This window comes from Pantherophis guttatus, chromosome 6, assembly GCF_059756535.1.
Source record: "Pantherophis guttatus breed Tessera chromosome 6, ASM5975653v1, whole genome shotgun sequence".
NCBI lineage: Eukaryota > Metazoa > Chordata > Lepidosauria > Squamata > Colubridae > Pantherophis > Pantherophis guttatus.
In genome coordinates, this window is record NC_142068.1 from 47,467,528 (window position 1) to 47,483,853 (window position 16,326).

Sequence of the window (16,326 nt, forward strand, 5' to 3'; positions counted from 1 at the left end):
TTTTTCTTGAAAGACTATCGTAATAGGTTTTGTACACCTCTTGGCAATGCTAATCTTTAATTTAGTTAGAACTGAAGAAAACTGCATTCCATTATCTGTATTATGATAAGCCATGCTGAATGGGAGAAGAGCTCAACACATGTTTCAGTCAAGAGACTTAGAATCCATACTTACCCCTCTCATTCTTCATGATTCAAATCAGCCTAAATTAGGTTGGAGTAAAATTCAGTAATTCATTGTGCCCATGGTTCTTCCTAAATTAACAAGCTGCTTGGTAATTTCTACTTAATCAATCTTGTAAAAACCATTTTCCATCAAATATTTTTGGCATGAGTCAGGGGTTTGAAACACTGTCAATTCTATTCTCTCCATAAAGAAAATCATATATATGATATTCATATATGTTTTCTGAGGTTTTTGCGGGTATTTGTATACATATACATATACATACACATACACATACACATATATAGACATACACACAAACACAAACACAAACACACATACACACACACACACACACACACACACACACACACACACACACACAGCTTGACACAGGAATAACAACCTAAGTATTACAAAGTAGCTTCAATGCAATATAAAATATTATGAAATATAAAAAACTGTCTTACAGGTCAGACAATTCATTTGTTTAGCTCAGCATGATCTCTTCTGACTTGGTACTAGTAACTTGGGTTTCAAGCAGAGGTTTGTCTCATTAATTGCTACTTGAGATTGAATTAGGGACTTTTTGCATTCAATACATGTCCTGTATCAATGAGCCATTAATAACTGACTTACATGCATTAATTTGAATAAATAAAAGTCGGCTAGAGAGCAAGTATTTAATTATTCAGGTTTATACTCTGTTTTACCATGAATCTTCTCAAGGTATATTTTAAACAATTCAAGGTCCCTTCTTATATTCATCCTCCTTAAAGAAATTGAGTTTAGTGATATCCATTGATTAATTGGTTCTTATATAAGAAGCCAATCATTTAAATAATTTTCACATCTCAAAAACAGTTATATAGGAGTTATTTCAGCTTTATCATTATGGAGTCTTTGTTCTTCTCAAGAATTTAGAGATACTATGATATAATAATTTGTACTTTAATCATGTACTTTTTCAACTTGTTGAACTATAACTTTTTGAATTTCTAGTCAAGATGTTATTAGTTATGCTGACTGAAGTCTCCAAGAGGTCTAGTCCAATCAAAAGTTGTTTAATCTATCAACAAAAAAATGCATATAGTTTGTGCTGCTCTGAGCAGATATAGACAGAAGGATGAAGAAATTAGAATTCGAAAAGTATAGACTCCTGTACTGTAACATACTTAAATATAATGTAAGACAAGATAATTTTATTATTGTCAACTATCTTTGTGTTATGATTTGTCTTTGCATTTTTGAAACCTAAGTACTGTAATGGAAGATTAACTGCTGAGTCTGTGGATTGAAGAGTCTTGTATGAATAGTCATATAAACTGAGATAATAAATGATAAACTAGCTTGTAACTAAAGTAGGAGTGCAGTATGATACATTATAACAGAACTATGATAATATTTTGCTGTTCAGTGAATGGTAAGTGATAAAACAATACAATATTTGGTAACCCTATAGATTGGGATATTTAATATTAATAGATAACATAAATTGTAATCAAGATCCTTGCTTTGAAATTCTCTTAAGAATAAGGTAAATTGGCAGGATTTTCCAATCCTATAAAATTAGCAATAAAGCATTAAATAAATCATGCTAGGTTATGAAATGTATTAAATAGCATTGTGGAAGACAGAATGTCAAATTTTACTACAGTAAAGGTATGGCATATCAAAGCAGTAATGAATGTAAGTTTATGTTAATTAAGCTAATTTTATGATTTGCTGGTAATACTAGTCCATAATGGTTTGCAGAATGAGATGTGTTGGGATTTTGTGTCACCTACTTAAGTCTCTCTCAAGTAATTTTAGCCATTTACGGAACTGGAAAAATGGCAACAAACACATTCCATTCTTGCCATTACTAGCCCCTTTATATATTCCTTTACTCTGTGCTTAAACAGGTTTAGAAATGATTTAACATATTGTGCACTAGGCCTGTTCCAGTAAGGAAATCTGGAGGTAAACATTTCACAGTTAATGGCTTTCCCAGAATTTGTGACTTTATATACGTCATTTCCTGCATGATGTCAAGCAAAACATCCTATTTTCTTCTAGGTGCCATCAGAAGCTTTTTTTAAAAAAAGGCGGCTTGATTCTAGAATATCTTTCAAATTTTAGTAGCTCTACATAGCCTATATTTTTAATTTAAAAAGAAACAACAGTTTTACATTTTTATTTTTCTTGTTCACTAAGTAAGTATTGTGGCTTTTTTTTTGCCTAACTAACTTAATGATTAAAATTAATTGTGCAAAGGAGAATAATCTCTACTTCACATAGCAGGTTCTTATGGTTCACGGAAAGTAGGATCACTTGTAAGGAAGGGAAACTTGCAGTTAATAAATAGTAGGTTTACATTCTTCACCAGTGGATAGCTCAGGTTCTTGTAGCCCAATGCATGAAATAAATATCTTCAGCCTTCCTCCCTGTATGTTCTAAGACAATGCAGTTTTCTGCAAGATTGAAATTTATTGCATAGAAAGCAGCAGAGCTCTGGTACTTTTGAAAACCAGCAGTTTTAGCATTGATACTTATGTACTAAAGTCTGTTTTTTTGGGATATATTTATATATATGAATGAAACAAATAAAATTGTTGTTTTAAGATGCATAAAAAAGAACATCCATATACAGTTATACTATTATGTGCTTGAGAAGAAACCAGCTATTATTAAGATAATTCAATTACATCTTTATCTCTATATACAAATAAACAATAATTATTACACATTTCATCAGATTTTCATCTGGCTTAATACTGCCCAGGGTTCAATATTCACTATCCTTTGTCCCTTATGCATTATTTTCCCAATATGACAAACAAGAATTACAGGTAGATCTCACTTATTGATTGTTCATAATAATCATGTTCAAATTTACGACAATGCGGAAAAAATAACTTTGTGACCAAGGTGCTAATGTATGACCTTCACAGGGACTATGAGTTAAAGTCCCACCTTAGCCATGAAAGCCAGCTGGGTGACTTTAGACCAGTCACTCAGTCCAACCCACTTCAGGGGGTTATTGTTATGGCCAAAATAGGAGGAGGAAGGTGTGTTGGATATGTTTACCACAGTGGTGAAATCCATCCGGATCTATCCAGCTCACGTGAACTGGTAGTGTCAGTGGCGGGAGGCTCCACCCACCCGCTGGGACATTATTACCTCCTGTTTTTTACCCTCTGCATGTGCGCAGAAGAGGTGCCCGCGTGCTCCCGCCCACTCCCATTCCTGAACCAGGAGCAAAGGTAAGTGATTTCACCGCTGGTTTACCACCTTGACTTATTTGTAAAAAAAATAAAGGTGGGATATAAATATAAAATATGTCTCTCTCTTTCAGTCATGTGTTCACCATTGTCAGTTAGTACCTGATGTCCTGTGCCTGACACTTGTTTCCTCCCCCCAATGCCCCCCCCCAATCTCTCAGTGGAGAGATGATTTAAACAAGCAATCTCTTTCTAAACTGATTTTCTCAAGTTAACTATTAACATGTTAATTAGCTAGCTACAGCTGCTGCCTGCGACTGACAAGATTTTAATCACTTTCACTTTTGTTGGCCTCCTAATCAGACGGGTTTGAAGACAAAAGCATATTAGGCAAACATAGGCATTAGTGTATTCTTTTCAGTGTGTATTCCCCATTGTGTGCCTGCTTACTCTCTCTTAATCCCTTCCTTTCAAATGAATGTAAATGCAAACATTAATTCCCTTCTTGTTGCTTATCCCAGCACCAGGGTGAGCATTCCAAAGGGTGAATGAATTGGGGGAGGGGGGGACAAGGAAAGCCGAAATAAACTCATAAACACAATTGTAGTCAAATGATCTTCTACTTAGTGACCACATCATTTAATGACTGAGTTGCCAATCCCAATTGATTTGTTAAACAAGGACTACCTGTAATGGTTCACTTGACTGCTGCATTTACTGTATTGCAAAATATAATTTGTATGTCAACTTTTAACTCATGTAACATATATTGGACTCTGCTTTTAAAATTAGTTTAAAAGTTCTTTTATTCTTTTTATTCAACATTCTTTCATTCAGATTGTAATGGCAAGTTGAAATGTCCTCCATTGTTTTCTGACTTATCATTTCCAATTTTATATTTGAATTATCTTTTTCACAAGCACAAAAATATAGATCATACATAGAAAACAAATTGCTGGTAGCTTATATCATATCACATATCAGGAAATGTGTAGGGTAATTATTTTGTAACATTATAGTTGTGTTACATTATGTCCTATAATAGTGTTGCCAATTCTACCTTTGTATTCATTGAAGTACAGTATTTTTCAGAGTATAAGACACTTTTCCCTCCTAAAAGAGGCTGAAAATTTGGATGTGTCTTATATTCCGAATGTAGCTTTTTGGAAGCTTTTTTCCAGCCCTAACGAGGCGCCAGCGAGTGAAGCAATTTCTGCTTCCCTGCTTTGCCTGCTCCCTCCGACTCTCAGCTGTGAAGCTTTTTTTCAGCCCTAATGAGGTGCTAGGGAGTGAAGTGATCTCCGTGCCTGCTTTTCTTATTGCTTCTTTCTCCAAAGATCAGTTGTGCTTTAGAAGCTTTTTTTATCCCCAAACGGGATAAAAACTAGCAAACTAATGTGCTGAAGTTGACCAGACTAAGGACACCAGCCAAATGAACACCTGATAGGCAGATTTTCTTTTCCTATTTTGCTCCCCAAAAACTAAGCTGCCTCTTATACTCTGGTGCGTCTCATACTCTGAAAAATACGGTATTTAGGTTGGTTTTAGAGTTTGGGCTTTGTGTTTGATTTTGAAGGCCTTCCTAAACAAAAGAGGCAAAGTAAAAAGGACAAGTATAAAAAGTGGAAAGAGGGGCAAATAACTAAGGCAGAATATCGGCAAATAGCCCGAGCGTGTCAAGATGAAGTGAGGAAAGCTAAGGCTCACAATGAACAAAGGTATGCGACTAAAGTAAAAAATAACAAAAAAAGCTTCTTCCAACATATTAAAAACAAGAAAAAAGTCAAGGAAACAATTGGCCCATTGCTGGGAGAAAGTGGCAAGAAGGTGACAAGCAACGGGGAGAAAGCAGAACTACTTAACTCATTTTTTGCATCTGTCTTTACACAGAAGGAAAAAACAGTCCAACCGATCAAAAACAGCACCACAAAAAACAGATTAGGAACACAAGTTAAAATAGGGAAGAAAATGGTAAGTGAACACCTGTCTACCCTAGACGAGTTCAAATCACCAGGACCAGATGGATTACACCCCAAGGTTCTGACGGAACTGGCAGACGAGATCTCAGAACCACTGAACTATATCTTTCAAAGATCCTGGAGCACAGGGGAACTGCCAGAGGACTGGAAAAGAGCTGATGTAGTTCTCATCTTCAAAAAAAGAAAAAAAACAGATCCAGGAAACTACAGATCTATCAGCCTGACCTCAATACCAGGGAAGATTCTGGAAAAGATAAGCAACAAATTACCGAAAACCTAGAAGCAAACAAAGTAATTTATTTATTTATTTATTTATTTATTTAATTTGTATACCGCCCTTCTCCCAGAAGGGACTCAGGGCGGTGAACAGCCAAAATTAAAAAACATACAAATGCAAAAGTTAAGATAATTAAAAGAATTAAATCATTGGCTACCCAAATTTAAAACCCCAATTCCATAAAATTTAAAATCCCAATTAAAGACCATTTAGGCTAGGCCGGCTTGATGAAATAAAAACGTCTTCAGGGCTTTACGGAAGGTCCGGAGGTCCGGGATCAATCGTATTCCAGGAGGCAGCTCATTCCACAGGGCGGGTGCCCCCACAGAGAAGGCTCGCCCCCTGGGGGCCGCCAGCCGACATTGCCTGACCGACGGCACCCCGAGGAGGCCCTCTCTGTGAGAGCGTATTGGCCGGTGGGAGGTTATCGGTAGCAGCAGGCGATCTCGCAAATACCCTGGCCCTAAGCCATGGAGCGCTAACTAAAAGCCAACATGGCTTTGTCAAAAACAGATCATGCCAGACTAATCTTATTGCATTCTTTGACAAAGTGACAAAATTAGTGGACCAGAGGAATGTTGTCAATATAATTTACTTGGACTTCAGTAAAGCATTTGATAAAGTAGACCGTAACCTACTAGATAAAATAGAAAAATGTGAGTTAGACAGCATCACCACCAGATGGATTCATAACTGGCTGACCAACCGCACTCAACGTGTAGTCCTCAATGGAACTGCATCTACATGGAGGGAAGTATGCCGTGGAGTACCCCAGGGCTCTGTTCTAGGCCCAGTGCTCTTCAACATCTTCATCAATGACTTGGACGAGGGGATAGATGGGAAACTCATCAAATTTGCAGATGACACCAAGCTGGCAGGAATAGCCAACACTCCAGAAGATAGGCTCAAGATACAGAAGAATCTTAACAGACTTGAACATTGGGCGCTATCTAACAAAATGAAATTCCACAGTGAAAAAAGTAAGGTTCTACATTTAGAGAATAAAAACAAAATGCACAGGTACCGTATATGTGGTACTTTGCTCAATAATAGTAACTGTGAGAGGGAATTTGGAGTCCTAGTGGACAACCATTTAGATATGAGCCAGCAGTATGCAGCAGCTGTCAAAAAATCCAACACAGTTCTGGGCTGCATAAACAGGGATAGAATCAAGATCACGTGAAGTGTTAATACCACTTTATAATGCCTCAGCATTCAGTTTTGGTCGCCATGATGTAAAAAAGATGTTGAGACTCTAGAAAGAGTGCAGAGAAGAGCAACAAAGATGATTAGGGGACCGGAGGCTAAAACATATGAAGAACAGCTGCAGGAACTTGGTATGTCTAGTTTAATGAAAAGAAGGACCAGGGGAGACATGATAGCAGTGTTCCAATATCTCAGGGGTTGCCACAAAGAAGAGGGAGTCAAAGCACCTGAGGGTAGAACAAGAAGCAATGGGTGGAAACTAATCAAGGAGAGAAGCAACTTAGAACTAAGGAGAAATTTCCTGACAGAACAATTAATAAGTGGAACAACTTGCCTGCAGAAGTTGTGAATGCTCCAACACTGGAAATTTTTAAGATGTTGGATAACCATTTGTCTGAAGTGGTGTAGGGTTTCCTGCCTGGGCAGGGGGTTGGACTAGAAGACTTCCACAGTCCCTTCAAACTCTGTTATTCTATTTCTATTTCTAATATTTTAATGTATTTGTTGCTGAAATAAACACAAGGCAAAATAATACTTGTCAAAAGGTTTTTGAATAAAGATATATGATGAAAAAAATAATCACTTTACCTATTTAGTCAGAAAATGATCCTTATGATCAATTAAATCTTGGGATTTACTGTATCTTCAGGAGGAAAAGCATTATAAAGATTAGTAAAAAATAATGCAGTTTTCCAGGTTTCTTCGCCATTTTTTAAAAAAAGATCTTCTAAACCATTTATACTAATGCATCCTTTTGTTTTGAAATACACCATTGTTGAGAACCAAAGCTATGCTCAGATATTAATAATGGAGTGTTTATTCAGTGACAGCAGCAAAGTTATGTGTTTCCTGACCAAACAGGCAAAGTGATAGATTCTCTGCTTCCTCATTGGTTTCCTCACGATATTTTCATTCAAAAACGCGTGGGAAAACATTGAATTTTGTCCAGATACGTCAGCGCTTGGATTGTTACTGTGTCTGTTAACATCATTTGTTTCTAATAAATTCCTGTGTTAAATGAGGGTGCTATCTAAAAACAAAGACTACTCTTTCACTCATAGCTAAAATGGCAGATTTTAATTGTTCAAAATGGGCGGTATATTCTTTATGATAAATTAAAGGTATTTTAACTGGGAGCTGATAGTGACAAGTGATATGATCAGAAATAGATTATGGTACTAGTCTGGTCTTTTGCTGTACAGATAGGGAAAGCCCCAACTTTCTGCAGTATCAGTTCTAGCAATACCTCTTTTATTAAAAGCTTAGAGATTGTTCCATTTATTTCTCAGGGTGACTTTTGACAGCTATGCTATTGTTTTCTGAATACAGGAAGTCTTGGACCTATATCCACTTGTTCAGGAACTGTTCAGTGTGATGATGGTGCTGAACGAATGGTGGTTATGAGCAGCTCTCGGAGTTCCTGGCTGTACCAGCATCTCATGGTCATGTGATTGCAGCCTGGGTGCTTGGCAATCTGTTTATACTTATGACCAGTTGCTAAGTGCCTGCATCACTTGATTGTCATTTACAACTTTCCCTGCCAGCTTCCCCAGAAAGTCAGGGAGGTAACTGGCAGGGATGGTCACAAGTCTCCCCATTGGTGCACCCTCACCCAGCCCCTCTGCACTTGCTCCGACCATTCATGCACCCCTGTGCATTTTCCCCAAACCATACTGCACCCTATGCAATCTCCCCAATCCACATGGCATCTCTTGCCCTGTTGTAAAATGAGGGCTAATCTGTACGTTAATGGAATTTTCTGTTTTTCTATTATTTTTATACCCCATAGTTAATCATTTTATTGAAAAGGTTTTTTTTAAAAAAAAAAAATCTGCTCACAAGGTATCAAGGGGCCAATGTTCAATTTTCTGTACATTGGCCAAGAAGCCCCTTAAATTACTGACTATTTGTCCCAGTCAGCTGTTGGAAGACCCTATTTCTGGTTGCAGTACCTTTTGGAAGGGCAGCAGATAATCTTACTTCTCTCAAGTTGAATAGATTTAATTGGATATCTGTAAGAATTTAAAAAGAAGCACCTAATCTTTTTACTGAAAGCTATATATGAATTCAGTATGAAGATGTGTTTTTTTCTGCTTTTTTAAAATCAGATTATATTACTACAGTACTCTGGTATGGTTAACATATTGAATGTTTGTAAAATCAATCACTTCTGCCTGCAAAGAACAAAGAGTTTTTCCAGAGATACAGAACTCTATGTTATTCGTATCCAACTCTGTATTATGAGCCGTGAGTTCCCTGCCTCACCCAAACATGCTATGAATGGATTCTTGCTCTCATGCTCTATGAGTTATCCCTTTCTGCCCAGAAGACATTAGTAGACACTCCACAAAGGCCATGTAATCTTCAGCAGCTGTACATGACACATTTTGCTGCAGTAATTATGCAGGGTGACAACTTGAACTCAGTCATCTGCTTTTATAAAACATATTGGATGCTTGATTCCCATGAAGTGCTTCATTCATTAGGCAGACTTGGTTAACTTGCTGATGTGATTTCTTGAATCTACCAACCCAAAATTGAATCATATCTCTGTGATTCATAGCAATCCAGATAAAAGGATCCTGTTGCTTATCTGCAACTGTTGATCTGTTCTGATTCTGCAACTGTTGATCTGTTCTGATTCTGCAACTGTTGATCTGTTCTGATCTGATTCTGGAGTACTGATCTGTGTATGTCATAACTCACTCTCTTCCAATTCGAGGTTGTTATATTAAAATACCTATTTTATTTTCCATCCTCTCCTTTTTTTCCCCTTTGCCCCCTTTGCCCCTTTCTCCTCTGCCCCATTTAGCCAATATGACTGCAATTGGATATAATATAGGAGAAAGGTATGAGGTCCACCAAAAGTTTCTTATTCCTGGAATATCCTGGATCAGGCACTGCAAGATCCAGAAGATCTTGAAGATCTTTGTATATAGGATCTGCATATATTTAGAGGCAATCAATGAAAGTATTTCAGTTATAAGTAAGTTATAGTTCTTCTGAATTATAAAGCAAATTATCGTAAAATATAAGTATGTCTTCTTCATACATTAAAAGCTTTTGATAGCTTGAGTTCTCGTTTTGCAATTATAGTGAATTAGTTCACAAAATTTGCCCCATTATCTCAGCAAGACCAAAATTGAATTTTAAAAGGAATAATGAATTCTATAAATTTAAATCATAAATATCAAAAAGCAAGTCTTGCTTCTTTTATAATCATTGACAGCCCTTCAGTGTTCCAAAATTGGGATCAAGCAATATGAAAAACAGAATTTTTTTTTTAGAGTATTTCGGTTTCAGGGAGGTCTGTTAACAAACTATAAACATAAGCAGAGATTGATGCTTCTATAATGTATATTCTGCTGTATAGCATCTGTAAGAAGCTACTGGAAAAGAGCATCTGGAAATTCAAAGTATTTTACTCTCAATATGCTAACAACTCTCCACTTATATTGCCATCCTGGGTAAAATAAGCTTTTTATCCACCTTCAGCCAATGCATCATTTGTGACCCTTTCTGCACAAAGGGGATCTGGCTCCAGTAACTTAACACTTGAGCCTCTGCAGTCTGTTCCTGATAGAGCTGCCTCTAAATACCCCTTGGCAACTGCAGATGATCCAAAATGTAGCCCCATGCATGCTGACAGAGACTTGTCTGTTTGATCATTTTATATCTATGTTGCAAGACCTGCACTGGCTACCTGTGAGATTCCAGTTTCAAATCAAATACTGTCTATGGGATTGCCTGCTCCAACTTGAGTCAACCAGACTAAGGTAGTCCTCACAGAAAAGGCTGCTGATTGTCTCCCATTTTTTAACAAAGAAGTGTGCTGAAGCCAGAAAACTGCACTCTTCCAGAGGGCTTTTGCAATTGAATGTTCATAATCTTTTACTTTATAAAGTCTAATTATCTAATAGTTTTCTTTATCTGGTTTTCTTAGTAAATTAGATTAATAAATTATATTACATTATTATGCATTGATTTTAGGTTTAATATTGGATGTTATATAACTTTGTATCTCCTTTATTATTGTGAGCCATTGGATTAGACCGGACATGAATAATAATTGTTGTTTTATAATGGGCACATATTATTCAGTCAACATTATAGACAAAGGCTTAGAACATTTTTGATAGAACCATCACTGAAAACAGCAAAGTGAATTTAGCAGTTGGGAAATAAACTGTCAGATTTTCTTATAGATTAGCAATTAAGAACAAGAAAAAGCAAGCAGAAATAATCTTTACAATGGAAAGAGATAAATAGTAGTGTGAGTGCAAAATATATCAAGAGTATTGGATATCTTAAGAAAGTATACAAGTAATGCTTACAGGGCTGCATTTCAACCTCATTGTAGAATTGAGAAAAATATAGAAGGGGACAACTAAAATGGCCATAATATTCTAACATTTTCCTGATAAAGAAAGCAGAATATATTAGGGCTATTACATTTAGGAAAAAAAGAAAAAGATACAGAGCAAAATAGAGAAGTGAATTTTTTTGACAGCGGATTGAGAAAAGATAAAAAAGTATAATACAAACCAGATCTATTTTGTAGAATTACGCGGCTTTGAGAAATTTATGGAAGGTAGAGTTGTCAATCAATATTAGCCATGATAGTTAAATGGAACCTCTTGGTATAGTGGTAGTATTTCTCCAGATCTCAGTTACAGGGGGACAAACAGCAATTCATGCTCTGCTTCAGGCATCCCTGAAGCCCATTTTCAATATACAATTGGTCATGCTTTAACCAGACTTTCAGAATCCTTGATTTAAAGGTTCTTCTCTTGCTCATTTGACTGGCAACATAAATCCTGATATTTCTTTGTCTTTTCCCTCCTTGGTGGGAAAAATTTGAAGGGAATTTATGAGGGCATTTGACTCTGGGAAACATAGAAACATCTCTGAAGCAGCTGTCAAACCCTGTAAGCCTCCAAACGTGTGGCTTCTTAATGCTGGTTTAGGTCTGGAACTCGGACCTTTTGAGAACAGCCTTATAACACAGAGGCTTCTCCATATGATTAAGCCAAATATGCAGTTTTGAATCTTTTTTCTCTCAGCCTAGAAAGATTGGGAAAAGAGGGATACTATACTTTGCTCCGTATTGTGTTTCTGTATTCAAGTATGTTGTTTGAATAGAGCTGTATATAAAATACTGTTCTAGAGATACCTAGTCCACGTAACTGAGACTTCGATAATCCATTTCTCAAGGAAAGCACCCCATGTGAACACATTTTATGGGATTTTTTTCAGCTTTGCAAAAACTAGGGTGTGTTGCAAGATCTTCATATAAAGGCAGAATTATGTTCCTGCATGACGAATCAGTTGAGTAATCATGGTAGGAGCTATTTGCACAATTTACCTGAGTTACGTTTTTACATTTCAAAAGTTCCATCGCAAATGCTATTTGATCTTCTCATAGTTACAGACTAGTTTTGAAAATGCATGAAACAGTAGTATCGGGTTGTTGTTGTTTTTTCATAATTACTTCAAATATTTTTTTTATGCATTGGAAAAATAAATTGGCTTTCTTTCCATGGTATTCTGTAGCTAAAAGGCCTTAAATATTCTCACCACATGCTGAGGAGTTTGAAAAAGAAAACCTGGAAAATGTGAAATAGCAGCTTGTGATATGATTTGCTACAAATGTCTCCTTTAATATGCTGATCAAATGTATGTAATGTCTATTTGTAATGTGATGTCACCACTGCAAGAGCAGTGCAGAAACTAAAGAGTTTTGAGACACATATAGTTAGCTATTGTTTTGTATACATTTCAGTAAAAGCCATGGTAGCTGGAGATTTCTGGAATAAGTCCACACATCTTAAAGTTGCCATGATTGAGAAACACTTATAGTGTAATAATATGAGCAAAAACATGAGGTCTTGTATTGCTGTACCTCTGCATTTATGTGCATTTTTTTAATCTGCCTTTTAAAGGAAGGGTAAAGATGCATCCAAACTTCCAGTAACTGCAGATTAATTCCTGAAATTTTGAACATGGTTTAAAGAAAAAAATCCTATGGACGCATTCAAATTAAGCATTCTCTTGCCTTCTCTCTCTCTCTCTCTCTCTCTCTCTCTCTCTCTCTCTCTCTCTCTCTCTCTCTCTCTCTCTCTCTTCCCCCCCCCCCACCTCCTCCTTTCCCTTTCCCTCTTCCTCTTCTTACTACCGATTCAATTATTTGGCTAGGGTTCATGTGTTAAAAAATGGGTACATCCATTACATTGCCTGCCTTCTCATATAAAATGATGTTTCTTTACAATTCTTAGATCCTTACCCTTTCTGAATTGACGTTTTATTTGGCACAGGAAATATTGATACAATATAGATGGATTCCATAATAATTGCAGGTATTACAGGAGGAAGCAAATAATTACCGGAGGAAATGAACTGACTTCCCAAGCCTTTGTGAATTACAGGATGAGCAACATGGAACAGTGCTCTGAGCACTAAAACGATCTGCTGCTAGGCAATTAAGTGTTAACTTGGTGCATAAAAGAATAAAAATTATTGCCTCTCACTTTTGCAGATCTTACTTACAGAAGAGTTTGTGGAAAGAATGCTGGAAGACCTAGAAGATCTGAGTTCTCCAGAAGAAGTAAGTTTACTTAATACCTAAAGAGACATTCTTTACAAAGGTAGTCTTCGGCTTATAGCAGTTCATTTACTGACTGAAGTTACAATGGCACTGAAAAAAGTGACGTATGACCATTTTTCACACGACTGTTGCAGCATCTCCATGATCACATGATCAAAATTCAGATGCTTGGCAGTCGACTCATATTTATGATAGTTGCAGTGTCCTGAGATCATGCAATCACCTTTTGCCGTCTTCTGACAAGCAGTCAATGGGGAAGCCAGATTCACTTAACAACCATGTTACTAACTTAACAGCTGCAGTGATTCACTGAACAACAGTGGCAAGAAAGGTCATAAAATGGGGGAAAAACTCACATAATGTCTCACTTGACAACATAAATTTACATTTACATGGTTGAGGACTACCAGCATATTTTTGCTTATATATGTAACTTAACGTAACTTATTGTATAGATCAACATCAACATTTGGAATTCTTTGCTGAATGAACTTGAAGAATTAAGATGTTCCTTCAGTAGGGACCTTATGCTAAATTGACATTTCTCCATGTATTTTTTCTTGCCATGTATCCTCCTTTCCCTAACACATTTCCCCCTTTTTATGGTAATTTGTAAAACTTTAAATGTATTACTTTGATGCAGATTTCATTGCAATAATATTTATATACTATGATTAAAAATTATGAATATTCTGTTACTTAGAAAACTTAAAAGTGTTGAAATTGAGATATCATGTTTTCCCTAAAAGATCCAATACTTTGCTCAGAAGAAAGTGCTTCAACCCTTTTTATAGTTTTTGTTTTGCTTTTAGATTAATTGATTAATGCTTTTAGATTAATTGATTAATTGACATTTAATTTAACAGATTTTTCCCCATGGAACCATTTTAACTATCTATTTATGAACTATCAATCATCATACAACTCCCCTCTCAAGTTTTTTTTATAAAAACAGTGAATAAAAACAGTATCGACATCATAGCTATTCATAGACATACTGTAATGGGATTGGAGAGAGAGAGTATTTTTCTATGATCTCCTTGCACAAATGTTTTCTTTGCCATCTCACTTGTTACCTTCTCACTGTTTAGTTCCTGAGGGTTCCTTATCTTCCAAAGCTGCATAATGTTTGTTAAAATTGCAGGATCATGAAATCTTGTTGTAAATTCTTGATTGGACACACAAGGCATTTGTCTCCAGTGCATAAGCTGTCAAACAACAAAGATCATATATAAACCCTGGTTTGAAAATCCTCATTTGCTTATTAATCTGATACCTTTTCATTTGCTCCTGTGTTATACAATGATATAAAATATATTGAAAATTTGAAAAAAGTACATTTTCTCACATGAAATATTGTTTATGCAACTTTGGTTTCTCAATATTCACTTCTGTTACTATCAGTAGCTTCTGCTTCTTCTATTCTTAATTTTGTTATTTTCATGATCTTCTAAAAACTGAGACTTTTTTTGTATTGAAAGAAGCCTCTTTTCATATTGATGTATTTCTTCATTTATTATCTATTTCCATATGTAGACACCAGTTTCTTTTAATTAACTATTTTATACATCACTTCAGAAGATATCACTTTTTTATATAATTCTACAGAGAAATTATAAAATACTATCTTCAAATTTTGTTTTTCTTCTCGGGCCTTCAAATTGTACTTTTATTCACCCTGGATTCTAGCAATTTCTATAAGTACTAACTGATTTCTTTGTTTTTTAGTTCAAGCTTCCAAAGGAATATAGTTGGCCTGAAAAGAAACTAAAAGTCTCCATCTTACCTGATGCTGTATTTGACAACCTACTCCATTAAAGACAGCTGACGCCCACAAGTAGCAGCTTGCTGTTTATTGCCCAAGGACTAATGGGAGCATTGAGTAGAGTAAAAGTTGGTCCTGACAATGTTGCTGCATAACTACAGCAGAAGAGAGGTTACTCAACAACAGTTCAGCCAGAAATGCTCATGTCTGGTTTTTTTTCTTTTTCATCATGGCTGAACTCTCAGTATCTGCGTATGAATGAGTACAAGAATTAGACAGAGGAAGAAATATTCCATTATGAGTAGCAGCTGTAATACATCTTCCACTATTTTAACTGGCTCTAGAACTGCCTGCTGCCACCTTAGTTCAGGGTTTATATTCCTCATCTGCATTTATTGTACACATTTTTCACCTGTAAGCACATAAGCACATGTTCTCCATAATGCCAAATTTCTTTTGTTAACCAGGCTTCTCCTTGGCAGAATTATTCCTTTAATGCAAGTTGCAATTCCAAAAAGAAAGTAGGATTCTCTACATGTATTGAGAGTAAATAGAGTAAAAATTACTCTATTATCTTGGCTCCAAGCATTTCTTGTGGTTCAGCTGCAGTGAAGTTGGGTGGGTGGGTTTGGTTTTTTAGCTCAGATTAGTTGAGTGTAGCTGAATTTTAGAACCCAAATTTTGAGCCCTATAATGAAATGAGCCTTTCATTTGCTTTTCTGTAAAGAATAGATAATTCACTAGTAAGATAACATCCAAAACCAGTTTAATGATAATAATATCAGCAACAACTTCCAAATTGAGCCTGTGAATATTAACAGATTTAGAAAGAAACCTAGCTGTAATTCAGTTGGACTTATTTCTAAAAAAATGTATGTTAAATTATAAGTTTTTATATATTACTTTGAGAATGTTTGGAGACAATAAGCCCCCCCGACCCTTTTAGACACTTTAATTGATAAGATAACCCTAAATTATTGGATTATAAAGCATATTAAATAATCACTCATTTCTTTTACTGATGACCAAGCAAGAAATATGAGTGATTAATTTTATATGCTTTTCTCATTGTACTCACTGAGCTATAAAATGAGTTAATGGCTTGTCTTATTTGTATTAGCACTGTT

At 35.9% G+C, this 16,326-nt stretch overlaps 1 protein-coding gene across 4 annotated transcripts in view; it reads left to right on the forward strand.

Moving 5' to 3' along the window:
• SUFU (SUFU negative regulator of hedgehog signaling) overlaps positions 1 to 15,271 on the forward strand; it is a 52,466-nt gene extending 37,195 nt beyond the window's left edge. For all 4 annotated transcript variants that reach the window (XM_034439965.3, XM_034439967.3, XM_087872842.1 and 1 more), the window contains exons 11-12: positions 13,366 to 13,434; positions 15,163 to 15,271. In XM_034439965.3, the coding sequence (XP_034295856.1) occupies positions 13,366 to 13,434; positions 15,163 to 15,252 (159 nt within the window). In that variant the 3' untranslated portion in view covers positions 15,253 to 15,271. The remainder of the gene's footprint in view (positions 1 to 13,365; positions 13,435 to 15,162) is intronic.
• The last annotated feature ends 1,055 nt before the right edge of the window (positions 15,272 to 16,326 follow it).